This window comes from Ranitomeya variabilis, chromosome 4 (assembly GCF_051348905.1).
Source record: "Ranitomeya variabilis isolate aRanVar5 chromosome 4, aRanVar5.hap1, whole genome shotgun sequence".
Lineage (NCBI taxonomy): Eukaryota > Metazoa > Chordata > Amphibia > Anura > Dendrobatidae > Ranitomeya > Ranitomeya variabilis.
Genome location: NC_135235.1, coordinates 252,418,408 through 252,434,887, shown reverse-complemented (window position 1 = coordinate 252,434,887; position 16,480 = coordinate 252,418,408). Strand labels below are relative to the sequence as shown.

At 54.0% G+C, this 16,480-nt stretch overlaps 2 protein-coding genes and 2 non-coding genes across 6 annotated transcripts; 3 read left to right on the top strand and 1 right to left on the bottom strand.

The window, feature by feature from the left end:
• Positions 1 to 1,581: 1,581 nt before the first annotated feature.
• On the bottom strand, positions 1,582 to 7,658 carry LOC143764180 (uncharacterized). Its single transcript, XM_077249498.1, has 3 exons — positions 7,507 to 7,658; positions 5,565 to 5,639; positions 1,582 to 5,062 (listed from the first exon to the last, which is right to left on the bottom strand). The coding sequence occupies exons 2-3, from the start codon at positions 5,630 to 5,632 to the stop codon at positions 1,672 to 1,674; spliced, it is 3,459 nt and encodes a 1,152-aa protein (XP_077105613.1). The 5' UTR covers positions 5,633 to 5,639; positions 7,507 to 7,658; the 3' UTR covers positions 1,582 to 1,671.
• A 78-nt stretch (positions 7,659 to 7,736) lies between these two features.
• Positions 7,737 to 15,337, top strand: RPL27A (ribosomal protein L27a). 3 transcript variants are annotated; one of them, XM_077249501.1, is made up of 5 exons: positions 7,737 to 7,817; positions 11,594 to 11,657; positions 12,673 to 12,748; positions 14,739 to 14,913; positions 15,171 to 15,337. In XM_077249501.1, exons 1-5 carry the CDS (start codon positions 7,815 to 7,817, stop codon positions 15,297 to 15,299), a joined length of 447 nt encoding a protein of 148 aa, XP_077105616.1. In that variant the 5' UTR covers positions 7,737 to 7,814; the 3' UTR covers positions 15,300 to 15,337. The 3 variants fall into 3 exon arrangements, with proteins under 3 accessions (XP_077105616.1, XP_077105615.1, XP_077105614.1); XM_077249500.1 differs by lacking the exon at positions 7,737 to 7,817 and adding an exon at positions 7,948 to 8,076; XM_077249499.1 differs by lacking the exon at positions 7,737 to 7,817 and adding an exon at positions 7,948 to 8,082.
• On the top strand, positions 11,387 to 11,517 carry LOC143770860 (small nucleolar RNA SNORA3/SNORA45 family). The gene has a single exon (XR_013214768.1). It is a non-coding gene; the product is annotated as a small nucleolar RNA SNORA3/SNORA45 family (small nucleolar RNA).
• On the top strand, positions 12,390 to 12,520 carry LOC143770861 (small nucleolar RNA SNORA3/SNORA45 family). Its single transcript, XR_013214769.1, has one exon. It is a non-coding gene; the product is annotated as a small nucleolar RNA SNORA3/SNORA45 family (small nucleolar RNA).
• Positions 15,338 to 16,480: the final 1,143 nt, after the last annotated feature.

The window sequence follows — 16,480 nt, the reverse complement described above, 5'->3', positions numbered from 1 at the left end:
CTATACGATACGATACCTAGGCTTAAAAAGGTAAAAATTACCATAGGGAACTGGAACTGCTCCTCTGTCCGGTCTACATAGGAGAACAGGGATACTGGGAACGCGGCCTTAGATGGATTGCCATAGCGGTTGTGGACCCATCAGCACACTCTCAGGAGGAGTGGGTGATGGACACTGGCATTCAAGAGGTTAAACAGCATCTTTGGAGCCCATTCTATACACCAGCACCAGACGTGTTAAGTGCATTAAGGGTTAAATGGCCATTAAAGGAAGATCTCGGGCCGGTCTCCACCCCCTGGGGATGGAGCTCGCTGCACTACGTGGTTCATGGAATTCAGATATAAATTAATGGGAGCTAGAGACAGCACAGCACAACGAGCCCCCCCTAGCGGTCGTCCTGGCTTTCACATGTGTAGGGATACAGCTGTGCAGCGGGTAATGCGGGTCACCAGCACAATGTAATGCAACGTCTCTGGAATGAGCAGCTAGGACCAAGGATGAAGCTACAGACCCAGGACCCCTGGGCCGTAGCGAGACCCTATCTAAGGCAATTATTGCAGGAAGGGTAGACAGCAGTGACGGTGCCCAGATAATTTGGATTACCACTGCACAAACCATCACACATTGCTGGAGAAATCCTGTTCTCTCTCAATGACAACTTTTCAGGTCACGTTTTGACAGTCCAGTACTGCCGATGGGACATTGTTTGGTTTCACATCCTTATTTCCTTCAATGACGAGATGTTAGAAAACCCGGAATACTGACAGGTAGGTTAAGTCACCTTGTGAATGATTTTGCCCTTTGTTAAGATGGAGTTTGCTGTTTTTGTCTGCCCTACTTCCTGTTCGTTTGTTTAAAACCCGGGTCAGGTGTCAGCCTCTTTGCTGGAGTATTCTGATTCTGTTCTCCTTCAGCTCATCTGCTGGTTCTGTGTCTCTACTTCTGGCTCTGGACATTTCCTGCATTTGTAAGCTACACTCTCTAGGTTATCATTAGTCTGCTGACTTGGAACTTAACCCTCGGTTCACTCCTTCTGGTAAGAACTGTGTTTTTGGAACTTTGTTTCAGGACTTGTTTCGGGACTGAGTGTTGCTACTTAATCCTTCATTTACTCCCCCCGGAGGGAGCTGTTGGAAACAACACCAGTATAATACTTTAATGTGAACCTGTTTTTTTAACTTACCCGTGTTTATGCCACATTTGGGATCAACTTGAGAACTAGTTTCTGGACTTACCCGTGTTCATGCCACACCTGGGATGAACTTGTGGACTTGTTTACTTCATACCTGGATTTGACTCTTTCTGTGCCGACAGTGTTTGGATCTGCACCACGTCACCCTCACCTTGCTGAGGACTCTGCCTTAAGAACTGCGCCGATTAGCTGTATATATTTCAAGGACTTGTTTCTTTCTAGGATACTGTGGGTTATCAGTATATTGTTTTGGGTGTTATTGCTGTTGTACAAATACACTATTTGCACTAAAGAAACCCGTCTCTGTCTGTTCATTGCCCCATGCTATCAGAATCCTTGAGTTCCTACAATAGTATTACACTACCACTATGACAACACTGAACTGACTGTTGTGCAGTAAAGTTGCTTTTATAGAACAAACTTTATAGAAGTCGGCACCGAGGTGCAATTTATGGACCCACCATTAAGTCTCGCATTGATTACTGCAGTTCCTCCTGCACAGATGATTGCTGCAAATGTCCCTCGTGCACTGCAGTCACAGAGAAATCTCCATCCGGCATTGGAACCACAGACAAATGTCCCTCCGGCACTGGAACCACAGACAAATGTCCCTCTGGCACTGGAACCACAGGCAAATGTCCCTCTGGCACTGGAACCACAGGCAAATGTCCCTCCGGCACTGGAGCCACTGGTAAATGTTGCTCTGGCACTGGAACCAAAGGCAAATGTCCCTCCGGCACTGGAACCACTGGTAAATGTTGCTCCGGCAGTGGAACCACAGGCAAATGTCCCTCTGGCACTGGAACCACAGACAAATGTCCCTCTGGCACTGGAACCACAGACAAATGTCCCTCTGGCACTGGAACCACAGACAAATGTCCCTCTGGCACTGGAACCACAGACAAATGTCCCTCTGGCACTGGAACCACAGACAAATGTCCCTCCGGCACTGGAACCACAGACAAATGTCCCTCCAGCACTGGAACCACAGACAAATGTCCCTCCGGCAGTGGAACCACAGGCAAATGTCCCTCCGGCACTGGAACCACAGAAAAATGTCCCTCCAGCACTGGAACCACAGGCAAATGTCCCTCCGGCACTGGAACCACAGGCAAATGTCCCTCCGGCACTGGAACCACAGACAAGTGACCCTCCAGACTTGGAATCATAGAAAAATGTCCTTCTTGCATTGGCATCACTGGCAAATGTGCCATCTCTATGGGGGTCTCTGGCAAATGTCTCTCTTCAATTGATTGTCCCTGCAAAGCTACTTCTTGAATAGGGTTATCCAGTAAATGTTCATCCCCTACAAATACTGCCCCCGATGCAGGATTATCAGAGGCAGAACCCTCGGCTAAAAGTCCAATGTTTCCCTCAATGGCCGCTTTCCAGTTTCTCAAAGATACGGGGTGCGGAAGGCACAGAAACAGTCTGCAGAACTTGTAGGCCTTTGGGGAGGTGCAGTACAGGTTTAAAGCAAACTCCTTCATGAGGCTACAGTACTGGGTGACACTGTGCCGCCGGCAGCCGTTCTTCAGCTGCTGTGTGAACAGAACCCGGGTGAGGCCGCTGCAGTGCTCAGCGACCACTTGCTCCGCATCTCTCTCCATCATGTTGTTTTTCTGCAAATTAACCAGCGTCTTCTTCAGGCTCTTGATCTTGACGCTCTGGCGCAGGACTTGCTTTTGTAATGTTTTGATTTTTTTCCTCAATTTCACAACTTTTGGGTCAGTGACGGGGGCAGGAACCTCGTTTTCCTTGTCAATAATCGCAGTGTAGTACGAGTGGTCAACAGGAATGTAATCAGCCGCGTTCTCACATGGAGGTCTGGATGGAAAGCTCCTGTCAGTCTGGTTCACTACAATGGTCAGGTCAGGTAGACGACTCCCCGCCAGTGCCCCGGCCCTCCGCTTCCTGCCCTGTCCATTCACTGTTGGCTTACGAGCGGGCTGTTTAGTTCTCGTCCGCTTGCACTCCGCTGGCCGCTCTGCCACATCCGGTTGATCATTTAGAGTTGGTGACTCTATATTCGCATCCTGAGTTTCTACAGCCGGATCCTCACCCTGCTCTCCCACGGCCGGACCCTCACCCTGCTCTCCCACTGCCGGACCCTCACCCCGCTCTCCCACTGCCGGATCCTCACCCTGCTCTCCCACTGCCGAACCCTCACCCTGCACTCCCACTGCCGGACCCTCACCCTGCTCTCCCACTGCCGAACCCTCACCCTGCTCTCCCACTGCCGAACCCTCACCCTGCTCTCCCACTGCCGAACCCTCACCCTGCTCTCCCACTGCCGGACTCTCACCCTGCACTCCCACTGTCGGACCCTCACCCTGCCCTTCTACGTTCATCTTCTCTCCCTGCCCTTCTACATCCAGCATCTCACACTCTGTACCCTCTGTACTCTCCTTCTCCAGTGATACCAGCGCCTGCTCCTTGTCCTGTATTTCCTCCTTATGCCTTTTATTTTGTGTTTCCACTACATGCTTCCCTTCCTGCTCTTCTGTCACCTTCTTCTCACCCTGTGAATGCACACCCATATTCTGCTTTCTCTGAGCTTTGCCCATATGCATGTCACCTGTTTCCTCCTCACCCTGCACCTCCATCGCCTGACACTCCATTGGCTGCTTACACTGTGCTTTTACCATCTGCTTCCCATGCTGCGAATCCACCACCTGCTCAACATTTTGCACTTCCACTTGCTGTGCTTCCGCCGCACCGTGCTCCTCATCCTGCGCTTTCGTCGATCTGTGCTCCTCACCCTGCACTACTGCTGCGCCGTGCTCCTCACCCTGTGCTTCCACTACCACATGCTCCTCAGCCTGTGCTTCCACCGCCCCGTGCTCCTCACCCTGTGCTTCCGCCGCCCCATGCTCCTTTCCTCCCCCTGTCCTATGCTTCTCAACCTGCATTTCTGCCACCCCTTGCTTCTTGCCTTGTGCTTCCGCCACCCTTTGATCCTCACCCTGCACTTCCACTACCCCGTGCTCCTCGCCCTGCACTTCAGCAGCCCTGTGCTCCTTGAACTGCACTTCCACAGCCCAATCCTCTCCTTCCGCTGCCCTATGGTCCTCAACCTGCACTTCTGCCCCGTGCTCCTTACCCTGCACTTCTGCTGCCCCGTGCTCCTTACTATGCACTTTTGCCACCCCGTGCTCCTCGCCCTGCGCTTCTACCGCCCCATGCTCCTCGCCCTGCGCTTCCGCCGCCCCGTGCTCCTCGCCCTGCGCTTCTGCTGCCCCGAGCTTCGTGCCCTGCATTTCCACCGCTCTGTGCTCCTTGCCTTGCGCTTCAGCCGCCCCATGCTCCTCGTCCTGCATTTCCACCTCCCCATGCTCCTTGCTCTTCATTTCCTCATCCTCATGCTCCTCACCCTGCACTTCCGCCGCCCCGTGTTCCTCACCCTGCATTTCCGCCGCCCTGTGCTCTTCGCCCCGCATTTCCACTGCCCCATGCTCTTCGTCTTGTGATTCATCCTCACTCTTTACCACCAACATTTCCACCACCATCTGCGTTTCCTCCACTTGCGCAGATGTCTGTGTGTCCGTGTCCTTTCTATAGCTGCCGCCATACTCGCTGGAGATCTCCTGTTCCACATCCTCAGTCTTTATTTCTATGGGTTCGACGGTTTCGCTTTCCGCCTTCTTAGTATATTTTCTCTTTTTAGTCTTCTTCTTCCGTTGGTCAGGCTGGAGGGGAGTGGGCACGGCGTCAATGCGCAGGTAAGGAAAGGCCGCCCCCGGACGGATCATGTAGTCCCTCTCTGTGAAGTGGTCGCTGCAGACCTTGCTGTGAATGGACGGTTTCCAGTTATCTCTCTGGACGGCTTCAATCCACTTGATGAGACGTTCCGGATCTTTCATGGGAAATCTGCAGATAAGAAGTCACAGATTTATACCCAACAAATGGTTGTTTCTACCAATTCATTATCTCTGCTTGTGGTCAGTGAATTGAAACACTCAGACCCCCAACCTCCACCGAGCAGTGGTCCTGACCCACGGCTTTCCAGCTGCTGCAAAAACACAATGCCCAGCAATCAATGACATTATGGAGAAAGGAGCTGGGGGGCCCAAATGTCGCAGAGCGCTGCATTCGATGGCCCCAGACAGTCTAGGGCCTTACGGACAATCACAAGCAGACAAAGTCTACAACTAAAATGGCAAAGTGCAATCCACGGCGAAGGGATCTGATCACAGGGACAGATACACACAGGAGCAAACCCGCAGCTGTGAGCAGGACAGGTTGTTAGTCTCTGCAGAAAGCCAAAAAAACTCTTTCAATTACATCAAACAAAGAACCTGAGCCTAATACTACAGGAACGCTGTGCTCCATGTTCTGACCCCAAAATAAGAGAAACCCCCAGCCCGGATACCTGAAGAAGTGCTTGCCGCATCCCTTGTGCCTGCGATTCTTGCACCCGAATATGGCGCACACCGTCATCTCGCCTCTAAAGAAAACACAAGTCAATCTGCGGAAAGCATCACAGCCTCAGCTATGGGGGCGCAGGGTGTCATATGGCAAGATAAGGGGGCGCAGCGTGTCATACGGCACGATAAGGGGGCGCAGCGTGTCATACGGCACGATAAGGGGGCGCAGCGTGTCATACGGCACGATAAGGGGGCGCAGCGTGTCATACGGCACGATAAGGGGGCGCAGCGTGTCATACAGCACGATAAGGGGGCGCAGCGTGTCATACGGCACGATAAGGGGGCGCAGCGTGTCATACGGCACGATAAGGGGGCGCAGCGTGTCATACGGCACGATAAGGGGGCGCAGCGTGTCACGCGGCACGATAAGGGGGCGCAGCGTGTCACGATAAGGGGGCACAGGGCGTCACGCGGCGCGATAAGGGGGCGCAGGGCGTCACGTGGCGCGATAAGGGGGCGCAGGGCGTCACGCGGCGCGATAAGGGGGCGCAGGGTGCCATACGGCCTGATAAGGGGGCGCAGGGTGTCATACGGCGCGATAAGGAGGCGCAGGGTGTCATACGGCGCGATAAGGGGGCGCAGGGTGTCATACGGCGCGATAAGGGGCGCAGGGTGTCATATGGCGCGATAAGGGGGCGCAGGGTGCCATACGGCCTGATAAGGGGGCGCAGGGTGCCATACGGCCTGATAAGGGGGCGCAGGGTGCCATACGGCCTGATAAGGGGGCGCAGGGTGCCATACGGCACGATAAGGGGGCGCAGGGTGTCATACGGCATTATAAGGGGGCGCAGGGTGTCATACGGCATTATAAGGGGGCGCAGGGTGTCATACGGCAAGATAAGGGTGCGCAGGGTGTCATACGGCACGATAAGGGGGCGCAGCGTGTCATACGGCACGATAAGGGGGCGCAGCGTGTCACATGGCACGATAAGGGGGCGCAGCGTGTCACGCGACACGATAAGGGGGCGCAGGGCGTCACGCGGCGCGATAAGGGGGCGCAGGGCGTCACGCGGCGCGATAAGGGGGCGCAGGGCGTCACGTGGCGTGATAAGGGGGCGCAGGGCGTCACGCGGCGCGATAAGGGGGCGCAGGGTGCTATACGGCCTGATAAGGGGGCGCAGGGTGTCATACGGCGCGATAAGGAGGCGCAGGGTGTCATACGGCGCGATAAGGGGGCGCAGGGTGTCATACGGCGCGATAAGGGGCGCAGGGTGTCATATGGCGCGATAAGGGGGCGCAGGGTGCATTACGGCCTGATAAGGGGGCGCAGGGTGCCATACGGCCTGATAAGGGGGCGCAGGGTGCCATACGGCATGATAAGGGGGAACAGGGTGTCATACGGCGCGATAAGGGGGCGCAGGGTGCCATACGGCCTGATAAGGGGGCGCAGGGTGCCATACGGCATGATAAGGGGGCGCAGGGTGCCATACGGCATGATAAGGGGGCGCAGGGTGTCATATGGCACGATAAGGGGGCGCAGCGTGTCATACGGCTTGATGAGGGGCGCAGGGTGTCATACCGTACGATAAGGGGGTGCAGGGTGTCATACGGCATTATAAGGGGGCGCAGGGTGTCATACGGCACGATAAGGGGGCGCAGGGTGTCATATGGCACGATAAGGGGGCGCAGGGTGTCATATGGCACGATAAGGGGGCGCAGGGTGTCATATGGCACGATAAGGGGGCGCAGGGTGCCATACGGCTTGATGAGGGGCGCAGGGTGTCATACCGTACGATAAGGGGGTGCAGGGTGTCATACAGGGGTATCTGTGCACAATATATACATAGCAGCACACTGAGCAGGAAGCCCCTCCCCGGTATCTGCGCCCCCGTATACAGTGTATATGGTCAGTATGCGGAGGGGCGCAGTAGAGCAGTATATACGCACGGCCGTGTCGCCCCCGTGTATCCTCCGTGTCCGTGTGCCGGCGCTGCTCCTCTGTCCTCCGTCCCGAGCGCCTTCTCGCAGTTGTCGCACTTGTCTCTCTGTCTCCCCCAATATGGCCGCCTCCTACTCCGCGTCCTCCTCCGCTTCCTCTAGTGTTCGGCGCCGCCGATACTTCAGTCACGTGACATGTGACCACTCTAATCTCGCGAGATCCTGTCGTTACACGACGTGCAGCCCCTCAGTCCCCGCCTCCTCTTACTTCTCGCGGGAGTTGCCGGGATCTCTCTCTTTCTCTCGCAGCCGCCGCCATGGTAGGTAATGCGGGGCCGGGGTGCGGAACAGAACCGGGGGCGGCGGAGGAGGCAGAGGCCGCGGGGTGTCCGGGAGGTGTCCCGTAGGTGTCCCGTAGTGCGCGCCGGAGCTCCGGCCTCGTGTGGCCTCTGGGGTGCGGGGCGCATGGCGGGAGGAGGCGGCGTCGTGTGCGGGGAGGCCGGAGCCACATGCGTCCGCACGGCAGGAACAGCGCACGGCAGGAACAGCGCTCGACCTCTGGCGTTTTCTGCCGCCGCGGTATTAGTGCGTTATTTCTCGGTGATCCCCGAGCTGCGGTTGTGTCTGGCCGCTGCCGATCTCTTCCCTGTACTTCGGGTCATGGCTTCGGTCACATTGTTGCGTTTCGCTCTGTCTTCACTTTATTAGGCCGTGTGTGACCAGGGGCCGAGGCTGCGGCTGTCGGGGGAGCAGCGGGATGTGCATTACTAGTTCTATGGCGTTATAGCCGTCTCCTGCCCCGCACTTGTGTAACGCTGCGTGGTCTCCCCCAGAGCCGCTCATCACACGCGGTGAATCCACACAGGTCACTGAGCGACAGGCCGCTGCGGTACCCTGACCGTGGGCTCAGCCTTAGGGTCTGTGCACATGTTGCGGATTTGCATCCGCAGCAGTTTTCCGTGCGCTGTACAGTACCGTGTAAACCTATGGAAAACCAAATCCACAGTGCACACAGTACGGGAAATACAGCGCGGAAACGCAGCATGTCAATTCTTTGTGCGGATTCCTCAGTGTTTTACACCTATTCCATTATAGGAATCCGCAGGTGGAAACCCCACAAAAAACACAGGGTATTTTACTTGCGGATTTTTCTGAATCTGCGCGTAAAAATTTGCACACGTATCCACAACGTGTGCACATACCCTAACTGTAAAAGTACGGTCCCACCAGGGCTGTGGAGTCAGACCTCCCGCTCCTCCAGTCCCTGACCCCACCGCTCTGGTCACTGCTGACCTCCCGCTGCTCCAGTCCCTGACCCCACCGCTCTGGTCACTGCTGACCTCCCGCTGCTCCAGTCCCTGACCCCACCGCTGTGGTCACTGCTGACCTCCCGCTGCTCCAGTCCCTGACCCCACCGCTCTGGTCACTGCTGACCTCCCGCTGCTCCAGTCCCTGACCCCACCGCTCTGGTCACTGCTGACCTCCCGCTGCTCCAGTCCCTGACCCCACCGCTCTGGTCACTGCTGACCTCCCGCTACTCCAGTCCCTGACCCCACCGCTCTGGTCACTGCTGACCTCCCGCTGCTCCAGTCCCTGACCCCACCGCTCTGGTCACTGCTGACCTCCCGCTCCTCCAGTCCCTGACCCCACCGCTCTGGTCACTGCTGACCTCCCGCTGCTCCAGTCCCTGACCCCACCTCTCTGGTCATTGCTGACCTCCCGCTGCTCCAGTCCCTGACCCCACCGCTCCGGTCATTGCTGACCTCCCGCTGCTCCAGTCCCTGACCCCACCGCTCCGGTCATTGCTGACCTCCCGCTGCTCCAGTCCCTGACCCCACCGCTCCGGTCATTGCTGACCTCCCGCTCCTCCAGTCCCTGACCCCACCGCTCTGGTCACCTCTGACCTCCCGCTCCTCCAGTCCCTGACCCCACCTCTCTGGTCACTGCTGACCTCCCGCTGCTCCAGTCCCTGACCCCACCTCTCTGGTCACTGCTGACCTCCCGCTGCTCCAGTCCCTGACCCCACCTCTCTGGTCACTGCTGACCTCCCGCTGCTCCAGTCCCTGACCCCACCGCTCTGGTCACTGCTGACCTCCCGCTCCTCCAGTCCCTGACCCCCACCGCTCTGGTCACTGCTGACCTCCTGCTCCTCCAGTCCCTGACCCCACCGCTGCGGTCACTACCACTGCTGTCACTGCTGACCTCCTGCACCTCTAGTCCCTGACCCCACCGCTCCGGTCACTGCTGACCTCCCGCTCCTCCAGTCCCTGACCCACCGCTCTGGTCATTGCTGATCCTCAGATCAGGAGCAGACACTCGGGGTGCGTGCCCATGATTGATAAACGCTGCCGTATCCTGACTGTGGGCTCAGCCTAAGTGTAGGGGTACAGTCCCACCAGGGCTGTGGAGTTGGTTCTCCCGCTCCTCCAGTCCCTGATCCCACTGCTCCAGTCACTGCTGAGCTGGAAAGTGCAGCGGATTCAACCACCAACAGCCGGGATCCTCATATCAGGAGCAGACACTCGGGGTGCAGCATCCATCCCACAGCAGCCGGGTGTTACAGCATAGTGGGGGGATTTCATGAAATGAGACTCCTCTCCAGACCGCAGCACGTCAATTTCGTGGAGACAAAAAATAAAAGGTGAAATGTGCGACAGTGAAGACGTTTGGAGCCACCGGGTCTTATCACAATGTCGTTAGGTAGTTGAGGAAGGGGAATCTTTGAAGAGGAAGGTCTGCAGTCAGTGCTGTGATGTCGTGGTTCCATGTGCCACTCCCTCCGCCTCAACTACCTAATGACACTGTGACCCTGGTGGCTCGAAACATCTTTACTTTGTCGCACATTTCACCTTTAATTTATTGTCGCCACGAAATAAAGATCCTTCCATTACCAAAAACAGAGGTTGGTGAATGTCTTTAGCCTTGGTTGTGGGGCCACAGAGCCCATGCCACCTGCACCTTGACAGTTGACAGAGTGCACTCCAATCTTCCAGCGTCCACCAGCATGAACACTGACTCCACAGCCCTGGTTTCCATGTCCAGGATTTGCTGTGGGTTTCACGCTTCGTACTTGCAGTGTTAAACCCGCAGAGGCCGGATGTTCCAGCACAGTGGTTGTGATTCCTGGAAATCTCATGTCTGCTATGCGACTCTGTGCGCCTGCGGATCATCTGCGGACACTGGCATGCAGCGCGTCTTTCAAGACCGCAGCATGTCAATTTCTCTTGCAGGTATGAATGCAGATTTCCCCATAGACTTGCGTTAATGAGGGAAAATCCACATGTAAAAAAAAAAAAAAAAAGTAATTTTGTGTCCGCTAATTTGCAAAATGGTAAGGAACCGCAGCAGATCCTGAACAAGGGAAGGTACTATTATAGATTGTGAGCCTTCGCGGGCAGGGTCCTCACACCTCCTTTACCAGTTATGACTTGTATTGTTTAAGATTGTTGTACTTGTTTTTATTATGTATACCCCTCCTCACATGTAAAGCGCCATGGAATAAATGGCGCTATAACAATAATAATAATAATAATTATAGTAACAGGTGGCTGAACGGCCACGATCAGTCAGCAGCCGGCTGTAAACCACAGCTGACTCCCACGCCGCCCCCCTCCTTGTGCTTTAGGACCCCACTGTCACATCCTTCAGCCCCCCGCAGGGCAACCCTGCATTTCTGTGCTGGGAAATGAACCATCGCCACTGCTGAATGGTTAATGTCCATATTGGGCTCCTCCTCTACTATACTCCACCTGCTTGTCAGTTGCACAAAGTGACCGCGTATGTTAGATTTTTTATTTTTTTTTAAATACTAGAACTGAATTGCTCCTGAAGTGTTATACAATCGCAGGAGCCGGTGACATTTTACTGACGTCCTTTTCTTCTCCGGACCCCCGAGACTAGAGTCACATCCCGGCCGGCACGTGGCCTCGGTGTGCTAGAGTCGTCGGAGAGCAACCACTGCGCTATATTCACTGGGTGGTCCTCACAGTGGGCCGCCCAGTCACCCGCTCAGTGACATGTGATGCCGACCTTTCCCTTGACGTTAGTGCCGTGTGCTAATTGGTCGGACGACTTATTCTTGTGTTTTCTCCAACAGCCGACCAAGACAAGGAAGACCAGGAAGCTCCGCGGACACGTCAGCCATGGCCACGGCCGTGTGGGTGAGTGGTGACTTCACCTTGTTGGGGACAGCACTGAACACGAGCGATGAGTAGTGATGAGCGAATATACTCGTTACTCGAGATTTCTCGAGCACGCTCGGGGGTCCTCCGAGTATTTTTTAGTGCTCGGAGATTGTTTTCCTCAGCTGAATGATTTACATCTGTTAGCCAGCATAAGTACATGTGGGGGTTGCCTGGTTGCTAGGGATTCCCCACATGTAATCAAGCTGGATAGCAGCTGTAAATCATTCAGCTGAGGTGAGGAAAACTAAATCTCCGAGCAGTAAAAAAATACTCCGAGGACCCTTGAGCGTGCTCAGGAAATCTCGAGTAACGAGTATATTCGCTCATCACTAGAGATGAGCAGACCGCTAGGTGCCCCCAGCCCAGATCAGCACTGGCTGGGCAGGAACTGCAGGGATTTCCTGAGCTTCCAGGTCCACGACTCTGCATCTAATTCACCGACAGCATTATCTGTGCGGCGGTGACGTCTCCCCCGGTAATTGTAAGCTGAGCCTGGGACCCCGGAGAGTAAGGAAACGTGCAGATCCCTCGTCCACGGCTACAGGGTGCCGACGTGGACCGGGGTGAAGCAATCAGCTCATCTCTGCTATACATCTAATGTATAAGTCACATGTACATCGGGGGGTGGCTGGGCTGCCTCCAACGTCCTCTTCCTGCTGACACTAACCTGTGGGGGGGGCTTTGTTCTGATGTTACCTCTGCCCCCTCCCCGAGACTAGAGTCACATCCCGGTCGGCCAGTGGCCTCGGTGTGCTAGAGTCCTCGGAAAGCAATCACTGCGCTCTATTCACTGGCGGCTTCTGTCTGTGGCTCCGTCAGTCACCGGCTCATTGACACGTCCTCCCATCTGTCAGGTTACCTGCCTCGTGGTTATAGGGGCGCTCCAGTGTTTGAGGGTCCCTAATCCACATTATACCATGACCTCTCATAGTTTGACTGTTCTTGTTTGGTCGGGATCTTCCGTTTCTCATCATTTCTGATCTTTTTCTAGGCAAACACAGGAAGCATCCCGGAGGCCGCGGTAATGCCGGTGGTCTGCATCACCACAGGATCAACTTTGATAAATAGTGAGTGTTGAGTTCCCCCATTTATCTGTCCACGTAGCTCAGAACTGAAGCGGCTGCTGCACAGTGGGATGGGCGCTGCTTATCTTGTGATGTAGGTGGGATCCTACCTGTGTGGCCTCCATTTGTGTGTGGGGTTCAGCCGCTTCCCGCGTTTTTCTGCAGAGCTCCGACACTCTCGTATGGCCGACTTATTGCAAGGAGGAGCCCTGAGCTGCTCCCACATCTTTCTCTGTGGCTCAGTCCTTTAGTTTGTGATTTTCTCAGACTCGCTATATACAGTGGGGCAAAAAAGTATTTAGTCAGTCAGCAATAGTGCAAGTTCCACCACTTAAAAAGATGAGAGGCATCTGTAATTTACATCATAGGTAGACCTCAACTATGGGAGACAAACTGAGAAAAAAAAATCCAGAAAATCACATTGTCTGTTTTTTTTATCATTTTATTTGCATTTTATGGTGGAAAATAAGTATTTGGTCAGAAACAAACAATCAAGATTTCTGGCTCTTACAGACCTGTAACTTCTTCTTTAAGAGTCTCCTCTTTCCTCCCCTCATTACCTGTAGTAATGGCACCTGTTTAAACTTGTTATCAGTATAAAAAGACACCTGTGCACACCCTCAAACAGTCTGACTCCAAACTCCACTATGGTGAAGACCAAAGAGCTGTCAAAGGACACTAGAAACAAAATTGTAGCCCTGCACCAGGCTGGGAAGACTGAATCTGCAATAGCCAACCAGCTTGGAGTGGAAAAATCAACAGTGGGAGCAATAATTAGAAAATGGAAGACATACAAGACCACTGATAATCTCCCTCGATCTGGGGCTCCACGCAAAATCCCACCCCGTGGGGTCAGAATGATCACAAGAACGGTGAGCAAAAATCCCAGAACCACGCGGGGGGACCTAGTGAATGAACTGCAGAGAGCTGGGACCAATGTAACAAGGCCTACCATAAGTAACACACTACGCCACCATGGACTCAGATCCTGCAGTGCCAGACGTGTCCCACTGCTTAAGCCAGTACATGTCCGGGCCCGTCTGAAGTTTGCTAGAGAGCATTTGGATGATCCAGATGAGTTTTGGGAGAATGTCCTATGGTCTGATGAAACCAAACTGGAACTGTTTGGTAGAAACACAACTTGTCGTGTTTGGAGGAAAAAGAATACTGAGTTGCATCCATCAAACACCATACCTACTGTAAAGCATGGTGGTGGAAACATCATGCTTTGGGGCTGTTTCTCTGCAAAGGGGCCAGGACGACTGATCCGGGTACATGAAAGAATGAATGGGGCCATGTATCGTGAGATTTTGAGTGCAAACCTCCTTCCATCAGCAAGGGCATTGAAGTTGAAACGTGGCTGGGTCTTTCAACATGACAATGATCCAAAGCACACCGCCAGGGCAACGAAGGAGTGGCTTCGTAAGAAGCATTTCAAGGTCCTGGAGTGGCCTAGCCAGTCTCCAGATCTCAACCCTATCGAAAACCTTTGGAGGGAGTTGAAAGTCCGTGTTGCCAAGCGAAAAGCCAAAAACATCACTGCTCTAGAGGAGATCTGCATGGAGGAATGGGCCAACATACCAACAACAGTGTGTGGCAACCTTGTGAAGACTTACAGAAAACGTTTGACCTCTGTCATTGCCAACAAAGGCTATATTACAAAGTATTGAGATGAAATTTTGTTTCTGACCAAATACTTATTTTCCACCATAAAATGCAAATAAAATGATAAAAAAACAGACAATGTGATTTTCTGGATTTTTTTTTTCTCAGTTTGTCTCCCATAGTTGAGGTCTACCTATGATGTAAATTACAGACGCCTCTCATCTTTTTAAGTGGTGGAACTTGCACTATTGCTGACTGACTAAATACTTTTTTGCCCCACTGTATAGGTGACACTGGGAATGCAGCCCCCCGATATTTTGGAGGGGCACTTGGTCCCATTAGACCTGTTTTGTTTCTTCCATAACATGGCCTCCTTGTCTCCCTCCAGTCACCCTGGTTACTTCGGTAAGGTCGGTATGAGACATTACCACTTGAAGAAGAATCAGTCCTTCTGCCCTACAATCAACCTAGACAAACTGTGGACCTTAGTGAGTGAACAGACCAGACTGCAGCACGCCAAGAAACCGGACGGCCCTGCGCCCATCATTGACGCCGTGCACGCGGTAAGTGGAATTCCTGCATCTGTCCCATCCGCAGCACTGACACCCCTCGGCATAATTGTGTAAGCTGTGGTCCCAGACATGTACAGTCGCCCAGCGTTCCTGAGCTTTGCCGTATAGCCGGGCGTCTGCTGGCTCAGGACCCTGGTGATGGCTCAGACCAGAACACGTACAGCTGATTCCAGAGGGCAACACCGTACACGGACGCTGTGTGCGCACCCTGCATGGCAACATTACTAATCGCTAATCTTTCTTTGCAGGGTTACTACAAGGTTCTCGGGAAAGGCAAACTCCCCAAACAGCCGCTGATTGTAAAGGCAAAGTTCTTCAGCCGCCGAGCAGAAGAGAAAATCAAAGGCGTCGGTGGAGCCTGCGTGCTGGTCGCATGAGCGCTGCGCAGGAAACAAATAAACTTCCATTGGTTACATCCTGTGGTCGGTTGTGCTGGATATTGTCTTGTGCATGGTTGGGGCCATAGTCGGCCGTGTGGTCGATGCTGCAGTCTGGTTCCTCCGTCTTATTCTGCCGAGGAGTAACAAGACTGCAGTATCGGCGTACAGGGAGACACATGGGTCTGCGAGGGAGCTGTATACACACAACGGGAGGGGATCCTATAAATGCTGCAGCTCTACTACATGTAGCGCGGTACTAGCCGGAGCCGTGGTCCTGCTGCACTGAATCCGGGACCACGCAGGGAAGTCATTGTCCCCAGAATGATGTAGAGAGCATGCAGCAGCCCCACTGGGGAATATCCACTCCACGGTGGACACAGTAATACTGAGCCTGCGGCCCATGGTTCTCCCTCTGGTACAGAGCTGGGGATGAGACTCGTTGGACATCGGTAATCACTTTTATACTGCAGTGACGCCGACACGATCAGTTTACGGTGGGATGTGGCTGCTCACATAAGAGACCACTGATTAATAAAAGCGTTCCATGGTCGGCCATGTTGAAATTTTCTTTCCTGCATTTTGAAGGGAGAGTCCATAAAGGAACTGAATGTAGTGTGCTTCCACCTCGGGTTCAGTTCACACATGACCTCGGTTTCCGCATATAACCTTGCGCTTGGTATCGTTATATCTAGGTCCGGTGTGATGTGGACTTGGAGGTTCTTGCCATGTTCTATGGGGGGCAGGGAATGTCACTTCTGGGCACCAGGCAAACGTCTTGGGCTGTTGGGGCATGCTATGACTTGTAGTTCCCCAATTTGGCAGCTCATGTGTTTAATGCAGCAGCTAATACAAGGCTGGTTCATCTATGGAGGTGGCTTAGCTCTTGCATTTAGCGGTCAGTCCCCGTCGATGTATTCACCGCAGGACACAGATTCCGCCATCTGCACCAGTGAGGAGTGGAGGAACCGGGAGCAGAGTGTGTGTACAGAGGGGACACCTATGATTAGTACAGGGCTGACTCTCACCCCATCAGCGGTGTCTGGGGGCCTACTACGCCCAGAATTAGGGAGGGGGCTTAAAATATCCATTGCATGATGTTAGGCAGAATGGAGAGATTGGGTTTGGGCTTGTGCCCCATCGGTCGGCAGTGATGAGAGGCAGAGCGCTGTGTATTTTAC

Bases quoted from the DNA above. Each gene is read 5' to 3' on its own strand.
- RPL27A (XM_077249499.1), top strand. From the start codon at position 7,963: ATGGCGGGAGGAGGCGGCGTCGTGTGCGGGGAGGCCGGAGCCACATGC. The intron at 8,083-11,593 runs GTGCGTTATTTC...TTTCTCCAACAG, and splicing joins TTTCTGCCGCCGCGGTATTA to CCGACCAAGACAAGGAAGAC. The intron at 12,749-14,738 runs GTGAGTGTTGAG...GTCTCCCTCCAG, and splicing joins AGGATCAACTTTGATAAATA to TCACCCTGGTTACTTCGGTA.
- LOC143764180 (XM_077249498.1), bottom strand. From the start codon at position 5,632: ATGACGGTGTGCGCCATATTCGGGTGCAAGAATCGCAGGCACAAGGGA. The intron at 5,063-5,564 runs GTATCCGGGCTG...TCTTATCTGCAG, and splicing joins TGCGGCAAGCACTTCTTCAG to ATTTCCCATGAAAGATCCGG.